General features: G+C 36.8%; 1 protein-coding gene across 18 annotated transcripts in view; it reads right to left on the bottom strand.

The window, feature by feature from the left end:
- Positions 1–23,919, bottom strand: part of PER2 (period circadian regulator 2) — a 47,361-nt gene that overhangs the window by 5,619 nt on the left and 17,823 nt on the right. For 17 of the 18 annotated variants that reach the window (XM_040566673.1, XM_040566671.1, XM_040566672.1 and 14 more), the window contains 18 exons: positions 23,540–23,608; positions 20,382–20,536; positions 19,855–19,976; positions 18,017–18,218; positions 16,434–16,485; positions 15,002–15,144; positions 14,583–14,661; positions 11,804–11,910; positions 11,181–11,334; positions 10,695–10,803; positions 10,146–10,277; positions 8,676–8,769; positions 7,784–7,940; positions 7,583–7,701; positions 5,823–5,996; positions 5,309–5,569; positions 3,037–3,887; positions 362–548 (listed from right to left, as the gene is read on the bottom strand). In XM_040566673.1, the coding sequence (XP_040422607.1) occupies positions 362–548; positions 3,037–3,887; positions 5,309–5,569; positions 5,823–5,996; positions 7,583–7,701; positions 7,784–7,940; positions 8,676–8,769; positions 10,146–10,277; positions 10,695–10,803; positions 11,181–11,334; positions 11,804–11,910; positions 14,583–14,661; positions 15,002–15,144; positions 16,434–16,485; positions 18,017–18,218; positions 19,855–19,976; positions 20,382–20,536; positions 23,540–23,608 (3,167 nt within the window). Of the gene's footprint in view, positions 1–361; positions 549–3,036; positions 3,888–5,308; positions 5,570–5,822; positions 5,997–7,582; positions 7,702–7,783; positions 7,941–8,675; positions 8,770–10,145; positions 10,278–10,694; positions 10,804–11,180; positions 11,335–11,803; positions 11,911–14,582; positions 14,662–15,001; positions 15,145–16,433; positions 16,486–18,016; positions 18,219–19,854; positions 19,977–20,381; positions 20,537–20,940; positions 20,975–23,539; positions 23,609–23,919 lie in introns of those variants that run through there. The other variant, XM_040566677.1, reaches the window with a different exon arrangement.

Here is a 23,919-nt window from a genome sequence, read left to right as displayed (position 1 = left end):
TTAAAACATGAATTTTTAAGTTAAATCTCTATTAAATCACAATAGAATAATTAATTTAAACTAAAAAAAGTCTGAAGTGAAACACCAAGGAATACGTTTCCCTTCATTACTCCATCATACCTATGCAAAATTTTACTGGCTATTTTACATACGCAAAAACTTCAGAAGTTTTATACTGTAAACCAAGCATAGTAGAAAAACTATCACGTGATGTGATAAAAGAAATCAGGAATAAATTGTGCAATGAGGATTAAAGACAGGAAAGATTTTTCCCATAAAGCACTCAATGTTCACGTTATGTTTGTAGTGCATCATGCCCCAACTCTTCTAAAATGTCAGGAGTATTCACTGCCAGTATTACCTGTTCTGCTCCCTGACATGTCACAGCCATTAGAACCAGACCCTAGAGATTCAGCAGCTGCAGATACACCGCTCCCTGACGAAGCTGAGCCAGTGCCTGAACATGCATCTTCTTGAAGTAAAATGTCAAGCAGGACACTGGACATGGAGAGTGCATCGCTATTTTGAGCATCCATTGGAGATTCAGCCTGGTGACAGGAAATGGAGGGAAACAAAAACACAAAAAGCAAAAAAAATTAAGGCTATTTCATTGCTAATTGCTTACATTTAGTATGAATACACTTCGCTTCATAATCTCATATGTTTAGTTATTCAAAGACAGACAACAATCGGTAACATATGCCAAGACCAACTGAGGAATAATGAAGGGGACTGGTTGGCTGACATGTGGTCCCTTCCAGAAGATAGATATTTCAATACAATTTCTCTTTAAAAAAAATGAAAACTCACTGTTTAATAAGGAAGGCATCTGGTACTCAGTTTTGACAGCCCCTACTGTCCTGGACTACTCAAAATTCAGCCAAATCCGCTAAGACATACTAGCGGTTGGTTGCTCCTACTATAATCTACCTCAAATATTTGCATGAACAGTCCTTCACTTATTACTCTCAATACATCATGAAAAGGTAGTTGTTCCCAGACGCAAGCTTCCTAAGACAATTTGTATGTTTAAGGGAAAGAGCATCAACTATACTGATGTTGTTTGTTTTTTTTTTTTTTTAAGCAAGCAGTTACAGCACTGCCCCACTTACCCCAATTTTATGGAATACCCACACATTACCCCACTTTTATGGGATATTCAAAGTTAATGTTGACAAAGAATTTAGCAAAATACATACCAGCAGTGAGAACTAGCTTCAGCTATATCCTTAACGCTTTCCTGAACAAATGTCTGTCTTGCCCTCATGTTCAAGTGATAAGAAATTAAGAAAGTAACACTTTCCAGGTTTCTAAAGAATGGGAACTAGCCTTTCGAGGAAATTCAAAAGGATGTACCACCAAAATTATTAGTATTATTTTGTTACCAAGCTTCTTTTAATCCAGTAGTGACATCTGAGAGCATGCTGTAAACTACAGACTGTCACAGAAGCACTTCGTTACCAAAGCACGAGTCAGAAGTGCTTATCTCTAAGCTTTCAGAGATGTCATATAGCAAACAGGATGCTTTAGTCCACAATAAGGCACTGGATGCATATATCACTGAGAAATTTCTCAGAAAATGGTGTTTGCATGATTTGTATGATACAAAACATTGTTTTCGTTTAAAAAAATATTTGTTCTCAAGATCATGATACAGCAAGCACTCAATAACAAAGTAGTAAGTTTTTATGCTCTGTCAATCAAGTTCGGAAGTTCCACTGGAAAACACAAACTCCACTTCTCTCTGTTCTCCCGCTATTCATCCCCATTAAGAATCAATATCAAGAATATTAGGTAAAATAAATCATCTAGAAACCAACCACAGAAAGAAGTTAAACGCAGAGATCTAAATGGAAGATGTGAATGTTCTTCAGTGGGGTGAACAAGCACGTTCGTAAGTTTTTCCTTCTTTCTCCTTTACAATTTCTAGTGTAGGTACATGCTTATGACTCAGACTACACAGCAAAGTCATCTAATCAGCTGTTAGCATCAACACTAATGATGCTTTTGACTAATTGCTGCAGTTTAGACCTCAGGCATGCCTATAAATAAAGCCTTCCAACACCTGCTTTCCTTTATCAGCAGTGAACCAAGTTCTACTCTGTAACTATGTTATCACATGCAGTGAACAGCTGTAAACCACAAGCAGAAAAGCAGAAGGGAGGAAGGAGGCACTCCAAAAGGTTTCGGTTGCATCCCAGTGACTTCATTAAAAAGATACCCTGTGGAATCTTTAGACAACACTATTTAATTAGTCCACATCATCACCGTTATAGAAACCTTTACGGACAGTACTCCATCTGAGGTTTCCATATGACTATGTTAAACTGATCCATCAAATTTAAACAAGACAGGAAAAAAGCTGAAGTTACCGAATAGCTTAGTACAGCTTTAGAACCCTAGGTAAAACAAAGGAATTACTAGTATCTGCAAGCAACAATTCATTGGTTCTTTACTTTGCCCAGCTGTTTGTAAACAAGAGGTGATTTTATTTACATTAGCTTCTTTCAAAACCAGTTACAGATCATTTCCCCCCTTCACACAAATTCACTAGCCCAAAACTTTGTTAAACACTAAAAAAATAAAGTGCACAAATGATTTGAAGTATATTTCAAATAATATTTCAAATGACTTCCAATTGGCATATTTGTATTCATATTAAAAAATAACAACTATTTTAGGATTCATTTCCAAGTTTCTCGTGTAACTTTAGGAAAACAACATTGTTTTAATTTTTAAAGGTTAACATTATTCTAATGATTGGATCTCACTTTTAATTCAATCTGCTGAAATTCAAGCTTACTAACGACAATTGTGAGTCCATCTCTGGGGATTATAGACTGATTACTATCATTAAAAAATAAGGACCACAAAGTGATAGTTTTGAAAACAATGTACCAGACACAAGGAAACAGAAGAAGGAAAAAAGAATCATTTTTAGGCATCTGCACATATTAACAACCTCAGATATGTTCAGAGTACCAAGACTTTGAAAGAAGAAAACAAAACCCACCATAAACCCATCAGCATACTTACTGGTAGGGATCCCTTTCCACTGCAGTCATCAGTTGTCACAATTTTGCTGCCTATGGCTCCTTCCTCATTTAAAGCTCCATGCAAACCTGCAGGAGCTCCACTTTCCACAGTTTTTGTGGTTTCCTCTAGTTGCAGAAGATTCAGAGGAGAACTACACCTTGACTGGAATAAAGGTGGAGAAGCCTGGTCTTGAGCACCCACTGACTGTGGAGTGCAAGAACGGGATGGCTCATTTCGTGTCTCTGTGGCAGGAACCTTTTCACTTTCTGCTGGTGCATTATAATGGAATGGTTGTGTTGGAAAAAACGCCTGTTGCGGGAAAGGGTTGGGAGTACTGAATGGTGTCTGTGCTGGAAATACTGTCTGTGAAGAGAAAGGAGATGGGGTAGGAAAGTTGGCTTGGCTGTGGTAAAGTGTTTGAGGTAAGCTACTGTTCATCTCTGGGTACACGTAGTTGGGGAGCACAAGAGCTACGACGGGTGTCATGAGGGGGGCAGAGAACTGGGATGGTTGCATAGGGCAAGTATTTCCAGAGTCTGGCAACTGATTAAAACTAGAGAGTGAAGTCTCAGGAGCTGGTGGCACAGTCCCTGCTGCTGGAAAAACAGGAAGGGGATATGCAGGCATAACGGTGGGAAAAGACATGGCTGAATAGCTTGCTTGTGAAGTGTCTGATGGTGACCAAGCAGTAGTATTTAAGCCTTGAAGAGGAAACCGATGGGGAAATTTAGTTCCAGAAGTTGTACTGTCTGAAGATTCCTGTGGTTTAATGCGTTTTGACTTCCTGTTTTTTCCGCTTTTCTTCCAAGGCTGATCCATTCCAGAAGTGCCATTTCTTTGTCCACGACCACCTGAAGGAAAAAAGCCTGCATCAGGAAGCGTCCCACTGGAAATCTTAGAGATTCTCTGTGGTTTGGCATCCCAAAAAGTTGCTCAAAACTGTAGTTCTTTGTAGTTCTGGACTTAGTTTACCCAAGTGGAAGGATCTGGGAACAGATCAGGCTCACTCTTTTACCTCTAGCACAAGAGCTGAGCACACTGGGCAAGGTAAATCATGCTGACACACCATGGGGGAAATAAAAAAAGAAAAAGAATAGCAGTGCATCAGTTGAGGCTCAAACGTGTCACCCAATCAATACAAAGGAGCCACTCCAATCACTTCAGCAATTCAATGAAAGCAGTAGAAGAGAACTGAAAGCACTTCTAGAGAGTTACGGTCACACAGGTCTGTAACTAAGAAGGTGACGAAAAAGCGGCACAGAAGAGAAAGTACACACAAAATATTTTTCTAAGGGGAAAGAACATGCTACCTTTACAAACCTTAGGAAGAAAAGCATGGAACCAACCTTATTTTAGAAGCCTGCACAGAGCAACTCTTCCCTAGGTGAAGGCTATCAGTTCTCTCATTACAGAGATGAGGAAATCCATAAAGTATCTTTTATATCTAAACATTTAAATATCTAAAAGCTGCACAAGCTTTAAGTTTGTCTAAAGCTTACTTAGACCGTCTGAAAGTTTAGCAAGAATAAAGAACACAGGACTAAGTTGTTCCAGAGAAGGTTTCCTATGTCAAGGACTTGCATAACTATTTATATCAAAACAAAGATAAGAAAAGAATCATGGGGGAGGGAAAAAAAACAAAAAACAAATGCTCAGCAGTATCTGACTTCAGTTCCAAGTCAGGGCTGAAATGGAAACAGAGTCAGGTCAGTACCAAGCTCTTCTAAAAATGCCATCCTGAGTTCCTAGCCCTAACAAAACTAGTCTCACTATTACAGCTAGTCTGTTCCATTTCCATCTGCCGCTGATCACATTATTAGCTTAATGGCAACCAACCAGACTGTTTCACCTATGACATGATATTGCAACGGGAGAAACTGGATGTAAACCAAAGAGGCTGGAAAAAAGAAGATAGAAAGGTAGAAGGAAACGAGCAGCAAGAGAATAAAGAGAATACAAGCACAAACACAGGAAGGAAAACATTCTAAAGTGTGTCTTTTTGTCCCTTGAAAGTAAACGCATAACAGTAGTAATATAATGAATAGATAACTAAACATAAGTTACTGAAGCGTAAGTTAAGAGCAGAATATAGCTTCTAATATAATCTTCAAAGCAAGACTGTCACCAGAATTTCTCTATGGACTTAAACATAGTACGGAACTGTCACTATTCCTTGTGGTTCCACAATACAGCTAAAAATGCAAGCATCATCTCAACAGGATTCACTGCCTATATAAAGGCTACTTTTTAATCGTGAGAAGTATTGCCATACCACGTTCAGCAGGCCGTCCTTTGGGTTTATCTTGTAAGTAGTAATTGCAGTGGGACTGAAAAATATTAAATCTCTTTACTTCTTTGAACTTGTTCAAAAAGCTCTGCTCTTCTTTTTGTGTATGCACTGCAAGGACTTCCTTTGTAAGTCCCAGTTTTTTAAATGACTCCTTTTCCTGATTTACATGCACAGAGCTGGATGGAGGTGCAAGAAGTTGGCTATCTAGGAGTTCTGCTCCACTCGGACCATCTTCTATCATTTCTACAGAAACAGAAGGGAAAAAACAATCATGATAAAGAAAAGCTCTGGAAATTCACTTTAAGCTATTAAAATCTGTACTAATTTCTCAGTAAGTTTAAGATACAAATTCTGTTTCTGTTTATTCCATTTCCCTAAGAACATATTAGATATAAGAAAATGTAAGTCACAAGTAGGTTCTACATGTTCCAGTGTTTGAAGTTTAAACTTACGAGCAATCACCTTTTTGGAGATGACATATTAGCAAAAATCATACCTAATTCAGGTTGTGTTTTTTTGTCTCCAACATGAACAATGGTACTACTGTAGCTGCACTGACTTGTGAGTGATACAACGCTTTCAGGCTTGCCAGGTAAAGCCAAAGAAGTTAAGTGAGCACCAACTACTGGGGGACTACTTGATTTGCCAGATGCCTTCAACACAGTAGGGCCTATTTAAAAAGAAAAAAAATACATATATTTATACATTGCAAATAAGTACTATGTTGGTACGGCTACAGAACAGCTGAGACTGAACTGTGCTTGACAAAACACAAAATGAGCATTTTACTTGATTTCACAGAATCCACCAAGAATGTTTTAGGAATAGGATGACTTCTGAGCAACCAAATCCAATCCTCTACTTTCACGCAGACAAACCAAATCTTGTCAGTGAAGGACTTCTTGATCTTTCCTGGGCTTTATCCATCTCTGATGGTATGACTTTGGAAGTTTCAAGCCTCCTCCAGCCTAAGATTAAGTCCCTCCCAGCTCCCATCTTGTTCTATACTAATCTCTCATTACCTGGTAATTAGCCAGCAGATGCTAAGCTTTGCTCTGAATATCTGCCTACCTAAGTTTTCTCACCTGAAAACTATAAACAGTAATCCAGCACATCATACCAATGCCTCAAAACAGCATCAAAACATTCCTTCTTTAGTACAGAGTGTAACTTACATTGTAAGACCTAAAGTTTGCCTTTTTCTTGACTAGAGTATGCTAGTGACTTGGTCATTTGCAATCATCAGCACACCAAGAAGCTAGTGAACCTACATCCTTTCCTACCAACTAGGGCTGCAAAGACTCCAGATGACAGCAGAAACTGCGTTCTTAACCGCATGATGTGAGTTCCACTACTACTTCCTCTCTACTTCAAGGCCCTTCAATTCCTTCTAAAGGATACTTTGTTCCTCTGTATACCGATTATATCTTCCAATTGTATTCTAAAAACTACGTTAGAATTTTTCTTCAAGCTTATCAATATTTCCTTTTGATAAAATAATTCCCAAGACCAATTTTTAAGAAACTCTGCTAGTCAGCCCCTTCCAGCCTCATATAATGAGGAGGCTAAATCAACAAGTAGCTTGTTCATGTGTACTTCTCTACTAATCTCTCAATTCTTGTACTAACCAACCAGTTGCCTTTTCCACTTTAGCTTCCCATCCAGACATGGACCATATCAAATGTTACAACTAAGTCCTAACAAATGAACTTATGTTTTTTTCAGCAGACTTTGTAGGTACCTATCCTCAGTAATCCCCATTGTTATTCCATGGCTGGACAATTCCTTTCAAATGAGTTCTTACACCTCACACAGCACTGAGAAAAGCATTTTACCCCTTTTATCCCTTTTTAAAAATTCCCACAGAGAAGAAACAGAAGTGAAATATGCACAGTTAAAAAAACAGAATTCTTGCTGCAATTAATCAGCAGACAGGGTCTTCAGCTGGTTGTTCCTAGAAGTACTGACTGTGAAATGAAGTTTTCACATGTGGTAATGATTCAAGCCCTAAAACTGCAAATCCTGATGTATTTGGTACAGTATAAACAGGCTTACTACATCTACAGTCAGATGTGATATTCAATTAACTAAGTATTTTAATTCTAGGGTAAACTTTTAACATTAAAGTTAGATTATCAACATGTAATGTTAAGAAAATGGCTATAAGGTCATCCCTAAGCTACACCTGTCGTTATTTTGACAAGAAGTAACATTCAACTGGCTGCTAGCAAAAAACTGAAGTTGTAACAGAGATACCTCCCAAGGGTTGCATAGCATTAACAGCTGCTTTTTGTTCATGAACACCAGAATTCACACTTGAAGAAGGTTCACATTTTCTTTTTGCTGTACCAGGCACATTACAACTCTCCAAGTATCTAAAATAAAAGGATTTAGCAATATTAGATATGCAGGTCTTAAGTCTACAGATAAACAGTAATTTACACAGTGGTTCCTTACCTGATGACACTGTCCAAACAGCTAATCTGTTGATAAGAATACACAGGTTGCTCTTTCCAAGCCAATTCTTCAGTAGCCACATTTTTAGGAGCAGCTGTGACTGTAGTATCCTTTCCTATCACATCTTTCACCTGACCGCCAGGACCACTTTGTTTTTCTGTTAAGAGATAGTTATTATGCAATCACAGCATTAATCCTTGGAATTTCCCCTAAAACATCAGTAAAACAGTAAGAAATACATATAAATGAGAACTTTTACTAAGTCAGAACTTAACCACTGTAAAGCAGTAAGAAGTTTGTGACCTAGTAGGTTAATATTGTGTAAATACCCTCCCTGTTCTTACGGGTTCTTAGAGGTGTGAAGTTTAGTTCAGCTGATGGATCGAAAGGGAACAGACAATACAGAAGACAATACATACAGAAGGAGAGAGATCATTATAGATGAAACACACTCAGTATGAGGACAACACTAGTGCAAAATAGTTACTGTTTGTGTTTACAAGGTTTAAACGTGATCAGGAAGGTTTTAATTTATCAACTTAAAAATTCCTGAAGTTACGTGCAAAAAGGGAAGACAACATCCATAACTTTTTCCTCTGCCTAACAGAAAAAACATATTTGACTGGTAGAACAAGAGGAGCTACAGTTAAGGTACTTCAAAACAACAGCTCTAGTACATGCCTTAACCATATGTTATGTCACTGTCAATTCAGACAGCTGGGTCGCATGTTTTCCAGGACACAGTGCAGAGACTAAGGACAATATAATACATAAACCCAGCACTTTTATCAATTAAATCTCATTAGAGTGAAGTTAGAAAAGCCCCTACTCTCACATTACACCACATACCATCGCAATAAACTAACACTTAGTTAACTTGCTAGTGTCTTACCTGCAAAAGGCTCTCTCTTATGTTCCAGTTTTGTTTTACTGTCAATGAAAATACGTTGTCCTTTATTTTTGACCTTCCGGGCATCCTGACCAATCTGAAAGCAGGTCATTAAAAACAGTTATTATGAAATTGTTTCATGCATAGTAATTCCTCAGTAAGGTGAAATCTAACCTTAGTTAACTTCTACTTTACAGTTAGTCTGATCATGAGAGAAATCCTGATGTATAGGATTTTATTGAGCATAAGTGGAATTTTAGGAACTAGAGAGCAAAAATGTAAAATAGTTTCTTATATACAATTACTCTGTATTTTGTTTCATATGGTTGAATGATTTTGATAGGACAATATAAAGAAACAGTACAAGTAAGACTTCAGAAGAAAACAGTATCACTTGGTATATAAAATATTAATGCAAAGACGCAACTTCTTGCACTAGAAGTTTAATCAGGCACTGACAGGATGTTACAACATTATGCTATAGTAGTCATAACTGTCTGTAGAAATGGTAGGGGAGAGAGAAGTACCTATTCCCCTCAAAATAGGAGGCCTCTTTTTCTACAAAGCTCTGAAATGTAGCAATTCATCTGTGAAACAAAAATTCCAGAAGCTTCACCTGCTCAAGATGCTAGTGTTTAAGAACTGAAAGCCAGCAAAAGTGACCACCTTGGCAAGCACAGCAGTCTGCCATGCCTGATCATAGAAACATAAATCAAGTTCAGGAGATTCAGCCTATGAACAATATAATTAAGTAAAGGAAAAAATTAGCTTTCAGAAATCAAACACAGCATTTGGGAAGACTAACAGAAATGCCAAAAAGACTTTAGAAGATAGTGCAGTTCCTTTGACTGCATCCACATTCAGTGTTTACTTTGCCTATGGAATAGTTCTGATAAATGTAGGCACAAATTTAACTCTGCTGTTTTGTTCAGACTAATTAAATTTAAAAAAGCTACATCTCTACTATCTACATCCAGCTACTATCAACTGGATGAAACACTGACCTGTAAAGTTAAATGTTAAGCAAAAAAATAAATTCTCATTCTATATTATTCGACATTTTTGCAGCATAAAACCGTTACTACTGCATTTTATCTTTGTAGTTTCTCTTGGGAAAACAAGAGATACAGACTTTCACCTCCCAAAAGAAGTTGTTTTCAAATATCCAGTTGTTTTTCACAGAAACAAGCATATAACAAAATAGGTATTAGGATATGTTAACACACTGCCCAGGTTTAAATTTTTTTTTTTATACACACTTACTTTCATACCTACAACTGTGCTTCAGTACCCTGAGACTTCACTTATACCAGCAATGTTTAGTACGGAAAAAGCTTTGTCGGAAATAAACAAATGACGACTTTCTCCTTATACCTCCTCTCATCTCTAATTTGAGAGAGTTATGCTAAAAAAAGTTAGAAAGCCACTTAGAAGTTTTGTATCTCATACTTGAATAAAAAAGTAAAAACCTACTGTTTTATCCTTTTGAGTGTCTTCATTATTATTTCCTGTGCTGTCACTGGAGGATGCCACACTCATTAAGTGCTCATGTGAACCATTGCTACCTAGACTTCCATAGCCACTGGATCCGCTGTTGTGTACAGGCTGTTAAAAACAACAGTATATGTGTGTGTGTATATATATATATACACACACACACGTATTTGCACACCAGCTTTCAACACAAATGAAATCATTACCAATGATTTGTGAGATGAAATTACTAATTCATTACCAATGAAATGTGAGATGAAAAAGGATTTTTTTGGGGGTGGGGAGTTTTGTGGGGTATTTGTTTGTTTTCTGTGTGAAGACTCCATAGCTGCACAAAATCCATAAAACACCAACTGGAGCTTTAACACACTTCAGTAAGTCATGTCTGGTAATCATGAGTATAAATAATTTCCAGGATTGCAGACAAATCCCAGTACAGTAGAACATAGCTATACAAAATTCACACGAAGGTAAATGCCCTTTCTTCAGTGGGAAATCAGAAGTGTGTCATTAAAGCAGATGCTGTACCTGCAATAGCAGCCGATATATTTGCTCTGTGATTTCCTGAACACTAGGGTGAAGGATTCTGTCCTCTGTATAGTTGGGAGCAGCAAAGACATCTTCATTTAAGGGACCCCTGTATAAACCAAACATAGGCCAGTCCATTACAAACTCAAGTACTTCAGTTGCAGAGCACACCTTCAATTTACCATCACTATATAAGGATCTCTATACATTCTATTATACCTATGATGTTTGAATCTCACAAGACATATCCTTACTCACTTTGTGTACAACTCTCCTTAAGCAACTCTTGACAGTACTGACCAAGTTTGAAGTATGTCAAGTTTCCTTTGCTTAAAGCAGTTACTGTATCACCAAACACAAATGTAAAAAGGAAACAATTTGCATTATTCCCGCCCCCTCACCCTGTAAATCCCTTAAATCCTTTTAAGAATTACCTTATGATTCCAAGGAAAAAGAAAATTTAAAAACAACTGTTTATTGACTTACGTCCTAACTTTGTGTCTTCCAATGATAAATGAAACTTTTCGACTCCAAGGATTGATGAAACTGGACCAGCTAGTGTCCATGGTTATATAATCTCCATTTCTAGTGCAAAACCTGATTGGTGAATAGTCAAAAGGCTGTCCTCCATACTGAAGAACTGTAATGAATGATTTAAAAAGTCAGTTTAATATTTACACTGTTCTACTTAACGATTCAGAATTGTCACAGTGATTGAAGAGAGAGCTGTACATTTCCATAGATTAACAAATTAACTTGGCCTGAATGTCTTTCTTCTCTTTGACTATTTAAAAAATAACACAGACTACCATTTAAAATATGACAAATTCTACCATTGCATTCTCAGCACAATTTTGTTTATGTATGAAATATTCAAGTACAGTCAATTTGTTTACAGCAGACATGCTTCACCTCATTTTCACCAAACATGAAATTGAGTGATTTCTTACTTTCATCAATTTACATTAAGAATCAAGTTGTAAAGGAATACTTCAATATTTAATTACTTGCAGAAATTTTTTTCACCTCCTACTTGCTGAGGTCTTTGTAGCTGTTACTATTTACTTTTAGAAATACAGTATTTTTGCCACAGAAAAGAGACCACATACTTTTCTTGTGAATTGCTAGCATTAAGGGTCTGTCATTTGGGTGAAGATGCACCAATACTGGTGTTCCTATTAAGTCCTGAGGTAGGTATCCCAATAGAGGTACCGCTCTGGGGAAAGAAAAATAAAGACTTTTTTTTAATTAAATCAAGCAGAATAAAAGTATACTTCAAATTAAAGCACTTAAAAGAATAAGTTTTACTTGCTTTTTCCTAGAAAAAGAATGAATAATTTTAAATTTAAATTTGGGGTGCCATACCAGTACCAGCTTAATAGCAGTACCCCTCTTTGAGCAAGGCATTGTTTTTTGTTTTGGTTGTTTTGTAGTATTACTGAGCAAAGCGTTTAGAAACCTGCTACAGCAGGTCTCCTGTATTTTCTTATGCTGCCTAGGCTCTACAGGATGAGTACCCTGAATTTAAAAAAAACATTAATAAAGTTTAATCTTATACAACTCTCACGAAAGCAAACAGCCCTGATCTACGGGCTGCAAGCCAATGCTAAGGTTCACACAGGATTTCTGTAGCTAAAACTAGCAACCGGTAGCTGACTAGGGATCAAGAAAACTTTCTCACAGGCAGGTTAAGAGTTTAACTCAAAGGAGCTGCAAAGAAGCAAGCTTAATGATTAGAATAAAAAAATAAAAGTAATATTCCTGAATTCCTGCACAGTAACCTCTTCTAATGACATGAGGAACTAGTTTATGTGATGAAATCACCTTAAGCGATCATTTAAAGCATTAAGGAAAAAGAATGAAAGTTCATGAATGTCATTTTGTACCTTATCCTGAAAGCTAACCTCCAAAAATATGCTTTGGTAAATATAAAATACATCAAGTCACTACTACTCAGTAACATTTAAGAAGCTGCCACACACCAAGTCACTTTGTAAACTCACAGTGATGCATACCCTTCCCCTGCCCCAGTTGCTGATGAAGGCCTGGGGAGCAGTACGATGCTCAGCTATCTGAATGCCTTTAATGAAGAACTTAACCCTAGTGCACAACAGACACAAAACTGCATTGTATTAGAACTCACAAACATTATGGAACAAATGCCTTCGACACTGCACTTTCAAACCCACTGAAATTAGATCAGTTCCACAAAAGAGATGACATACCCTTCTGGTAAAGAGGCTGAGATATTCAGAGAAAAACAAGGAGAGCAACTTATGCCTTGTTAGTTAGCTAATTGCTTCAGTAATAAGACTTAAAAGCTTGTGAATGATTTACAGCAACAACTTCAAAAAGCTGGAACTGGCATGACAGCTCATACCAAATACTACCATTTTGAAACAATGACAATTAAAAACACTGCCAAGGTCAAAGCAGCAAAAAAAAAGTTATACGGCTAAAGGAGTCGAAAATACCTATCAACTCAAAATGACTTCAATTAGAAAGGACTTCCTCAAATAAAGTTGTTCCTCAAATAAAGTTGTAAAAAGAAGTAAACATGTTTTTGTTGTTGTTCTTTCTTTGCTTTGTTCCTATTCTTTGCTACCTGTTTTATGAAAACCTGTGCTGGAACAGAGAGCACTTACTCTCTTAGGGCATCAAATTTTAAACTTTTATTTATTGCTTTAGTTATAAAGAAGCAAATTCAGTCACTTCAATGCATAAAAACTACACGTTTTTAGACCAATATGAAGGTCAGTGGAAGAGTCAAGGATCTAGATTGTAAGACCTATAATTAGAGAGATTGAGCTGGGCTTGCTTGTCAGATGAAGAGGAAGCTAAAGAATGATCCAGTAGCTTCTAGGAATGAGGGATTTATCTCAGAATTCAGATGCTATTATTGTAGCCAACTTAGTTTTCACTAAGGAGAAAAAAATTAAAATCCTACACATCATGTATCAAAAACCATCACGAATACAATCTGACATAAAACAAGGGAAATAAAATAGCAGGAAACGGAAGCCTCCATTTTCAGCTCAGTAACAAGCTAATTCTCAAAGTCCTTCAAAGTATTATGATATTTCAAAGTACAACCCTGTCCTTAAGAGCTTTATAATAATGACTCCTATTTAGCCTATGTCCCCAACTCTTTTTGAAGGAATATCTTCCGTTCTTTTCATAGACCTCAAATTTCCATCACCTAAACATCCTCTGACAGGTCATAGGCAAAAGCAGTCCCAAAGACTCAGGGAAAGCCTGGTTTGCACCTTAGTTTCTGAACCTCTTTTTATGCCTTGATATCACAGGCACCTTATTTGGCTCTGCTCTGAAACATGTTTCATATGCACTTACACTAATCAGCTTCCATGACTGTCAATGCAACATGAAACCTTTAGCCAGCAGAATCTGAACAATTTCATCTCTGAACACAGAATGTTTTTTTAACATGATCTAATGTTCTAATGTTATATTTAAAAGACACGCCTCTAACTGTACCTTGGCCAGCAGAAAGTGACAGCAGAATACTGTTTGCTAATAGTTTGAGCAGACTTAAATAAAAATAGAAGTCTCAGATGGGTCATGCTTGCTGGCATAGGAGTATTCCTGGCAGTGGGTTTCACTGACTGAATTTATATCCAGGTTTGCCCCAGACAGAAGTAAAATAGAAGAACAAGTTGTTAGCAGTCAAACAGTTTTCCACTTCAAGTGTGAAAATGCATTACAGTGTGGTCTTAATGAAAACTGGGAGATGTACCTTTCCTGAGTTAAACAACTTATCGGTAGTTACACAAAATTTTAACCCAGTTATTAAGCCCTGTACAGTAAACTGAAAAGTTACTGGACAGGTTGCTTATCACTACATGTGAAAACTAGTATTCAGTAATTTACCTCTCGTCTACATCCTGGAACAAACAGGTTGGTGTGTGTGTAGTTGTAAAAATTCTTTTGTCAGGAGGAATTCTGGGTGCTGAAAGAAAAAAAAGCAGATTAAAAAGTATTTTTTGCATACATACAGTAGTTCAAGCTGCAAGTTTCAATTAAATGCTGAGTGAAGTCTAAAAGTTTGCATAAGAGCACGTAGGAAAGCAGCTTGCTAGCTCACAGACTATCAGCAAGGGCAGAGAACCAAACCAGCTATCTTGCACTTTAATAAAACTTGAGATCACTGACAGTACTCATGCAAGTTAGCTTTCTTAAACTGAAATTCAGTTGTTAAACTGACAAACTGCATAGAAATTCCTGTAGTAAAACAGAACAGTTCTTAATTTCATGAAACCAAATTACTCTTTGTCCACTGAAAGGATTACCTTCGTAACCAGAATGCACTTTTTCTGCAAGCAACACACAGCAAAGCTGGTCTTCTGCTACTTCCGGATCTTGTACTTTGATAAGGTAAGGAGTCATCCGAAACGGGTGATAGCAAATGTCGTTTTCACGCTCCTTCCCTGCACTAATAATTGAACAGAGTTAATTATTTCAACAGATTCATCTCACACTAAATTTTTTTTATCTACTGTAATTTTCTTAATGACAAAAAGACTGCATGATAGCTCCTAAAACGGCACCCAAAAATTTAGCTTCCTTAATTTTCAGTAGAACAGAACCTAATTCTGATGGCATCCTTTGCATACCAACTACAATAAAGAATTGTCCTCTTTCCTGATTGAAATAAGACCCACACGTGGAAGTTTGATAAAGAGAAAAAAACACTTCTTAGTGATAAAGTTGTTTTATTGATTCACTAATCTTAATCTGATATTAAATTCCATTTTACCCTCCAAAGGGATGGCTCTATAGTTTTATTTTATGAAGACAGCTATATCACCTCAGTTAAGAGAGACCACCTTCTACTCAATATTTATTTTGACTTTAAACAACAGTCTCAGAGGTTCTTACCTATAACAACAGTTGCTGACTTACCAACAATACAAAGCATAACAGCAAAAATAACCATTCACACAGTGACACATATATATATATATATATATATATATATATATATATATATATATATATATAAAGTAATAAGGTTGTAACAGCACAGCTTTACAAAGCTAAAGCTTTTGGAATCAACGTTAATTAGAAGAAAAAGTCTATAGTAACACCAGCAGTACCTTTACAATACATCCAATCCAACTCTCTGGAGTCGAACATTCTAATTTGTTTAAAACTATGCTCATATCTTAATTATAAGCATTTATTTACTCCAGAAGTAACTAACAGGACCCACAATTTCTCTTTCCAGAAATGCTACCAGAGAGGCAACAGGCAGCAAGAAGGAAACAAAGAAGAACTATATAGCATGTAGTGACAGCAAAAAAGACAAACCAAGTTACTCTCATACATCTACCTATACTGGACATTTGAGATAAATTCAAGATCTGCCATTAGTCTTCTACAATGAAAGAGGATCTGTGGCACATGCTGAACAGAATAGTTTAATTAACTTGAAGTAAAGATTTTCTGCACCTGTGAGATATCATATCAGCTCCATTCACAGTGTAAAAGGTCAATATTCAGACTGATTAACTTCTAAGATGCAACTTCCTGCAAGCACTTTGCAGTTTCCTGCATAGCTTCTGGAAGTTAAATGACTAGAGGACAAGCATGTGTTTTACCTTATGTTCACATTATGGAAAAATACAAAACTTGCACAACATATGATTCTTATAAAGGTCAAATACTTTTGTAACACAGTTTCATAGCATAACGCTAAGTCTCATTATAGTACTGTTTTACCTGATGCGACAGAAAAAAGATTTCTCTTCCATGCAATCCTGGGTGGAAGACTCTAGAAATATTAAACATTTTATAACAAATTACTATGAAGTTATGACGTTTAAAACAGTAATTCTTCCCCAACAGGATTAAAAGCAATATAGTCTGAATATAGTCTGAAAAAATTTTAAGTCCCCCAAAGCCTTTTTTTTTTTTTATTTTATGCTTTTCTGAGGCTGGTGTGTGAGTCACAGCTGCTTGCTTATTAAGTCTTCTGCCAAAAACATATCTACACAGTTCTCCAGTTTGAACTGTTTACTCGTCAGCTTTTTCACTAACTTACACCATTGATCGAAAAAGTTTGATTCTCCAGGACCCCCTAAACGAGACCTCTTTCCTAGAGAGGACAGCTAAAGGATCAAATACTTTTGCCAACCTCCCTCTGCACAGCCCCCACCCACCAGCAAAACCCAAACTTAATTTTATTTATTTATTTTAAGCAAAGCCTTCCTCCCCTCCCCTATTAAGCTTATTTCCTTCCTTTTCAAGAGTAGCCAAACTCTGGTCTTTCAAAGGCCTCAGTATGCAATACTTCTAAACACTAGCTAAGGCTGCCAATACATGGAATAAAGTATATAGTTTTGCTTACTGCATTTTTGAAATATGAATCTATAATAAACATAATAAAACTAGAGAAAAATGTTTCAGGAAAAATAGATTGCATAACTAAGTAACATGCACAAGGAGGATCACACGGTCAAAGTTCACAACTGAATCTTTTTTGAACCTGACGGACAAGAGACTTCACAAGGTCTTTTCTGCCCTGTTTAATGTACTTGGTATATATCTATTGTTAACTGTTTTTCAAGTTGAATATGGTTCACTCTGTCTTAACTTTATAGACTTAGTATACAGGGATTGGAATTTCAAATATTCAGGGTAGACTTTGAATTCCAAGTGTTTGCTTAAGAATATTTGGCAGCTATTTCTCAATTCCCAACAGCTGTCACTGCACAAGTAAAACAACCCTCACACAAACAAATATCAAGTGCCCTAAGAGGTCTAATCCTTCACCATCAGCATGCCTGACATCCTTTTTCCTAAAGCTAAAAGGATATACAGTTACACTTGGTTACTGCAGTGACATTAGCTGAAGTACATATCTTCCTACACAGTAATCAAGGCGTACAGTATTCAAATCGTACATATTTTAAAGTAGAAAGACAAAAATATTTTGCTCCTTGTATCTAAGGAGAATGTTTTTTTAAAGAAAAATTATGGTCACTTGATTGCAAGAAAATGTTGAAAACAAATCCACTTTCAGCATGAATACCTTCTTTGCTTTCAATCATCAGTTGGATAAAAGTGGCCCCAGGAACCAATGAACAGTGGCAATCAAAAAACTTTTAGCCAATAGACAAGCTTTGGCAATTCATAAAAGCATGTTATACACCTCATACTGTTCAGAGATGTTCTAGTAGTGTGTATTATACTCCCATGAAGTGATGGAGAGGATGAAAGGATATTACAAAAACCAGTTTAAGTACTTGCATCAGCATGACTGAAGGAAGGTCAGAGAAATATCTGCTGTTGAGACCACTCACCAGCTCTATTGCAAATATTCCAAGATGGCAATCTGTATGGGGTAGTAGAAGTATAGAAAACACTGACATCCTGAGGTGCCAGGAACTCCACAAATTTGGCATTTTTAAAATAACCTCTCTTACAGCGAAGAATAGAAGCAGCTTGATCAGAGATGTAGACAATTTTCCCAGTAATCAGAGAAACAGCTACAGCAAACATATCCTAAAAAGAAGCCTCAAATTTAGACAGTTGAAAAAACAACACATTCTTCAATCCATAATACATTGTTTAGACAGTAAGATAAAACAAGATACCAAGATAAAAGCATTAATAAGTTCAAAGTAAAAATTAAGGAAACAGAATAAAGAGTTAAATCACATCTGTTTAGGGGGCAGTAAAATAAATTTAATGTCCTTGTGAAGCAGATGCATACAGCACACTTTTTGAACTATGCAGTAAGATTAATACACTAGGATCTTCTCAGGTTACATGCCTTAAACCAATATGCCATTGTTCCCTAATATTTTATGATGCAGAATTCACAAATTAAGAAATGAAGAACTTTCAACTTTAAAACTACACATTTTGGTTTCAAGAAAGTGTCACAGGCATATTTTACACCCATGAAATTTAGCTGTTTTGAGAAAAGGTGTTTACCTTATTTTATCCATTCAATGCATAATGAAAAGTGCTCTATGCCACTTGACAAAGTAATGAGCATACAGGTAAAAAAAGAGCTCCAGACAACCATACACAAATTCCACTTACATCATTTCATGTTGCATTTTTTCCTCAACACAGAAGAGTTTCCTGCGTCACAACCTTTGGTGCTCAATCCAGCGTTACTATATACAAACTTAAGAACTGTCGTCAGAACGCTGGTTTTTACAAACTCATGTTTTAGATCAATTGAGCAACGTTTATGATATTTGTAGTTCTCAGTTATACTCTAGATTGCCTATTTGTTTTACCTTACAGGCAACCTTTATTATTCATAGGTACAACAAAAAATACCTACATCAAGCTAGGGAACATCCCCCATCTCTCCATTACTTTATTAATTTCAGGACTGCATATGTTCAGAAAAAGGCTTCAGAAAAAAATACAGGAAGATAGGCTAATAAACTTAGATGTAATTCTTGTTTAAGACTCCATAATAAACATAGAACACTGAGAATGAGGAAAATAAAATAATCATCCTGTGACTGTGATAATCATTATTGCTAAAAACTACATTGATCATCCTAGTTGTTCTCATCTAAAAGAGAAGACACAGTATCACTGGATCATAGAATAAGCCTGTAACAGTTGCAAAGACCAGACAAATACCACAGAAGAGGACACAACAACACACAATGGTTCAAACACTTTGGTCACTTTTAAGTCTCATTAACAAGAAGAACTGTTGAAACAAATAACCCCTACTATAAGGATTAGCTGAAACAACTCACCCTATGCCTTGACTAAGCTTTGGACAGAGATACTCTCCAAGTTTAGCCACTATTCTAAAATGACAACTAATGATTTACACATTTCACACTGCACTGCATCACGTGGATACTGAGATATATCACACCATTGTCTCTAAGCATGAGGTATGAGTCAGAAGACCAAGAATTTTCACTTATTTCCCATCTAACTGTCAGAAGAAAAAAAAAGCTTTAATTGAGCTGCTATTGGCAAAGTCTTTACTTCATAAAGTAAAGCTTGAAGTTTCTACTGAACGTATACTTGAAGGTAACAGCTAGCTTCTTCAGATTTTGGCCTAGCCAGGAACTCCAACCTTGTAAGGAGAAGGCATGCCAGTTCTAGAAAACATTTTTACATACACGCTGCAGGCTTGTGTCAGCATACTCACTGCATTTTTCATGATGTATTCTGAGGTTATAGTTTCAACTTCTTCCACTGTGTAAGATGACACATTGAGTCCAGAAGGCTGGGATTCATTAATCATCAACAATTGGTAATACTCCTCATTGGCTACATGAGAACATTAAACAGTTTATAGTCAGAATTTAAGGTCTCATCAATAAATAGCCTGGAAGCAATAAATGGAACAAGTGTTTTTTTTGGCATAAGCACAGAATGGGCAGTTGGGAAGTCTAGGTAGTATTCCAAGTTAGTTGTTCTACAGTGGAGTTTCCTTATCAGTAACCCATACCCACCTTAAAATACCCATGTTAGCATCATAATATATTCATCTACTAGAAACCTTTAAATCCCAAAGAAACCCAAGTTAACAGTCCACAAACGAGAAGACAAATATTTGCTTAATGAGGTTTTCAAACAAACTTAGCTGTAAGCAGACAGCCACATTTAAACTCTTATTTAAATGTTTAATTTTATCCAGGTCATAATTATTTAAGCAGTGTCATACTTGATTACCTTTAACTTGTTTAATGCTTTTAAGGGCATATTTCAACGTTGTTAGGATACTAGATTTGCCTTTAATTCGCTTTTCAGAAGGAAGGTGAGCTTTCAGCTCTTGTAAAGTTTTCAACAACTCCTTTTGTGTTTTGGCTTTAGTGGACTGCTCGCTACTGTAACATTAAAGACAAATAATAAAAAGTCACTGGAATGCTTGAAGTGACACACCATCCTCACAGAAACCCAAACACACTGACATTTGTCACATGCCTAATTTTGCATAGCTAGACATTAACTTTTCCACCATGTAGTGTAAACATTCAGAATTTGTATTAATTCTTACATTAGTTAGAATCACTTAAAATAGAAGATTTACCACTACCTGAATTTTTATTGTAAGATACACCATCTGTTTATGAAACACATTTATAAACCCAAACACCAGAGAACTTTTTTTTTGCACCAGTTTCCCTCCCCCTTTTTAGTGGTATATCCCTTAGTTCCTTTCAAATTCAAACTCTCAGAAATGTTCATGGACTTCAAAGTAGAGAAGCAGGAGGTCCACTCAAGTCTTCACCTCCTGTTCGAGCAGGTTCTCATAGGAAAGGTCCCTGAAAAGGGAATGGCAGTGGGAGAGCATCAAGTTAACAAAACAAATGGAGAAATGCTTGGAAAAATGTATTCCAGTTAAGCATGGCAATACATTAAGTAAGATAAAGAAACTTGACTAAATATGAAAGGAGAAGAATCAGGAGGCAGCTGGAGACAGAAACTATTCACATTTCTAAGGTGCATGCTCAGAAGTATTGTCTCAGTGCAGAAGGTCAAACTACAGTGATAATCAGCACTAGTGTCAGAAAACTGCCTTCCTTTGCAGTTCTTGATCTCCTCATCATTTAAAAATGCTGACAAAAGTCAAAAAGGAAAAGGAGGGAGGAGAAAGGACAGGGAAGATGACAAAAGATGGGTGGGTCAGGTGGGTAGGAAGCAGTGAATCAGTCACAACTATCTAGAGGATTCTAGACTTTTCCTTAAATCTTCCTAAAAAGCAATTCTGTATTATCAAAAGGAAGGTTTTCTATTACTACACAATCGTCTTGGCATTACTCTCTGCAAGATCACCCTAAGGACCCCTGCAGAAACAATGATAGGGCAACTGTGCTGCCCTATCCAAAGTGCTCAATAAAGTGGCTTCAGCTTCCAGGTAACTTTTTCAAGGGGATTTCTGAATATTTTTCTGAGAATTTTGAAAAGTTCTTCAGGGAGACCAACTCATCTGACAGGTGTTGGGTATATTTCACCCAAAATGCTTAGAAAATGACAAAGCTGGCTTGTACTAGAATATGCAGTCGTAGTTCTTGTTTACATCATAATGCACTATGATAAACATATTCACTGAATCATTGACCATTTTATATTGAGAAAATAAGAATAAAGGCAAGGGAAAAGAGAAAACAATGTATCCCTTGGGAAACTTCATGTTCACCCTGTACACTAAAATCATATCTACAGTGTGGCTTGACAGTTTCGACTGATGCAATCAGTGTCTTGTTAACAGAAGAACACTACACTGGGAGCAGGGAGGAAGAGAAAGGGAAAGAAGGCAAAGTAACAGAGCATACTGTGGTTTTTGTAGCCTTTGGGCATGCTTCAATCAACGTGGTCAGAATCTTTTGCAAGAAAAGAAACTTTTCCAAGTTAGCCCATAGTAGCCCCAAATACAGAAGACTGGCCTCCTTGGAAAAATCAGTTATATTTTTCTTTCCCTAAAGATACACAGTATTAGGCACAGTAGAAAGCCACAGAGAAGGCTTGGCTTGCAGAGTAAAGAATCAGCGAATTACACAAAGATAAGAGCTTTCCATTTTGCTTTATGTGGACAGGAAAAGGTATTTGAGTGGTGCCAACATTGAATCCAAAGCCCAGTAGTCTTTGAATCAAAGACTAACCCTAAAGCTTTTAATCCTATTTTAGTCATCCCTTTCAAGACCATTCTCTAGGTATCCTCAGTCAACTGAGGTTGTCAGTCTCCCATTCCCAGAAGATGATCAAATTCTGTTCTGTATAGCACAGTGCCTGACAGCTGGGGAAATACTGTACAATCTGGATTCACATTTATTTCTGAGCAGGGAGCAATTAATGAAGGTTTAAAAAAAAAGGTATCAAACTGAGATAAGTAACCCTCCAACATCCTGCAGTAAAGAAAACTGAGTCAGTGGGAAAGTATGATTAAGAAATGCTTTTGGTTCACTCTGTCCTTGATATTGAGCAAAAAGTGAACTCCAGAACAATTTCCACTTGAAGATACAGCATGGGACAAGATCTTCTCGTGTCTGCAAGGCAGACACTATGTTCATCACGCACCAAATGGTGCAAAGGTGTGATTTTAATTTACCACTTCTTTAGGATCTGCATCAGATAGAAACACTTTCGGGCAGGTACATGTAGATAGGGATCTTAACATCAGCATGCTAGAGCTAGAAATTGCTTGATCTGCCTAGGATCACGTTCTGGTCTCCTGATCAGAGGCTGACTTCATTAAAAAATAAACAAGTACAGTAGGGCACTCAGAAGTGTCCAAATTTGAGCCTTCAATGCCATCAGGTTTCTCAAGGCTATCAGGGTCAGAAGCAGAGTTCATATAGAGGTATTCCTGCAGCTGGTGTTGGTCTGTCCTTACAGACTTGAAGCTTGAATCCTGGCGAATGGAACACAGGAGAGGCAGATCATACGGCTGCTGGACATCAGAACACATCCAACTCAATGGGTGAATTCTGATTTTAAAACACTACTAGGTTTTTCCCAGGCAAAGGCTTCAGACTAAAATCTGAAGAGCAGAAAATTAAAAGGAAAGCCTGCCTCAAAAAAAATACTATATTTGAAGTGAACCACCAAAAAAAAAAAAAGGAGGTTAGGCTACCAAATCTAAACAAAGTAAGATAACCTCTCAAGTCATCACACAGCTCACATGGAACAGCTACAAAAAGCTCTAATTCAAACGAGTAGTTAAGAGGACATGATGCTGATTATGGACAGGAAGAGAATCAAAGACAGGACCGCACTATCTCCTACATGTACTCTTCTAGGTTTAGCAAAAAAACACCCAACCTATTTAGTTTTCAATCTTTGGCCTCACATACAAGCAAAATAATGAAAATATATGCGTATTTACTTACCTACATCCGCTGCTAGACTGATTGTGTTCAGAGTTCGCGATCATCAGACTAAATGCATTTGAGCTTGAACTAGAACAAACAAAGACAGACATTAATATGAGTAAACTTAACGTAACACTTATTTCAGCTTTACATTTTCTTATTCATGACTAGGTGTCTAGAACATGAAGCTTAAAAACATTCTGCTTGGTACAACAAATGGAAACTATACCTGTTAGACATTTAAGAAGGTTCTTCTTACTCTAGCTTTGCTCTGTACGCTAAGCTTTTTAAAAGATGAAAATAGCACAGTTGCATCCTGACTGTTAAAAGAGGCTGACAATTTTTGCTATATAATTGTAGAAGTTGGTTTACCAAAAGAACATATAAATAGAACCAAC

Source organism: Cygnus olor, chromosome 9, assembly GCF_009769625.2.
Source record: "Cygnus olor isolate bCygOlo1 chromosome 9, bCygOlo1.pri.v2, whole genome shotgun sequence".
Classification (NCBI taxonomy): Eukaryota; Metazoa; Chordata; class Aves; order Anseriformes; family Anatidae; genus Cygnus; species Cygnus olor.
The sequence above is the reverse complement of the archived record's forward strand: the minus strand, read 5'-3'. Positions and strand labels throughout refer to the sequence as shown.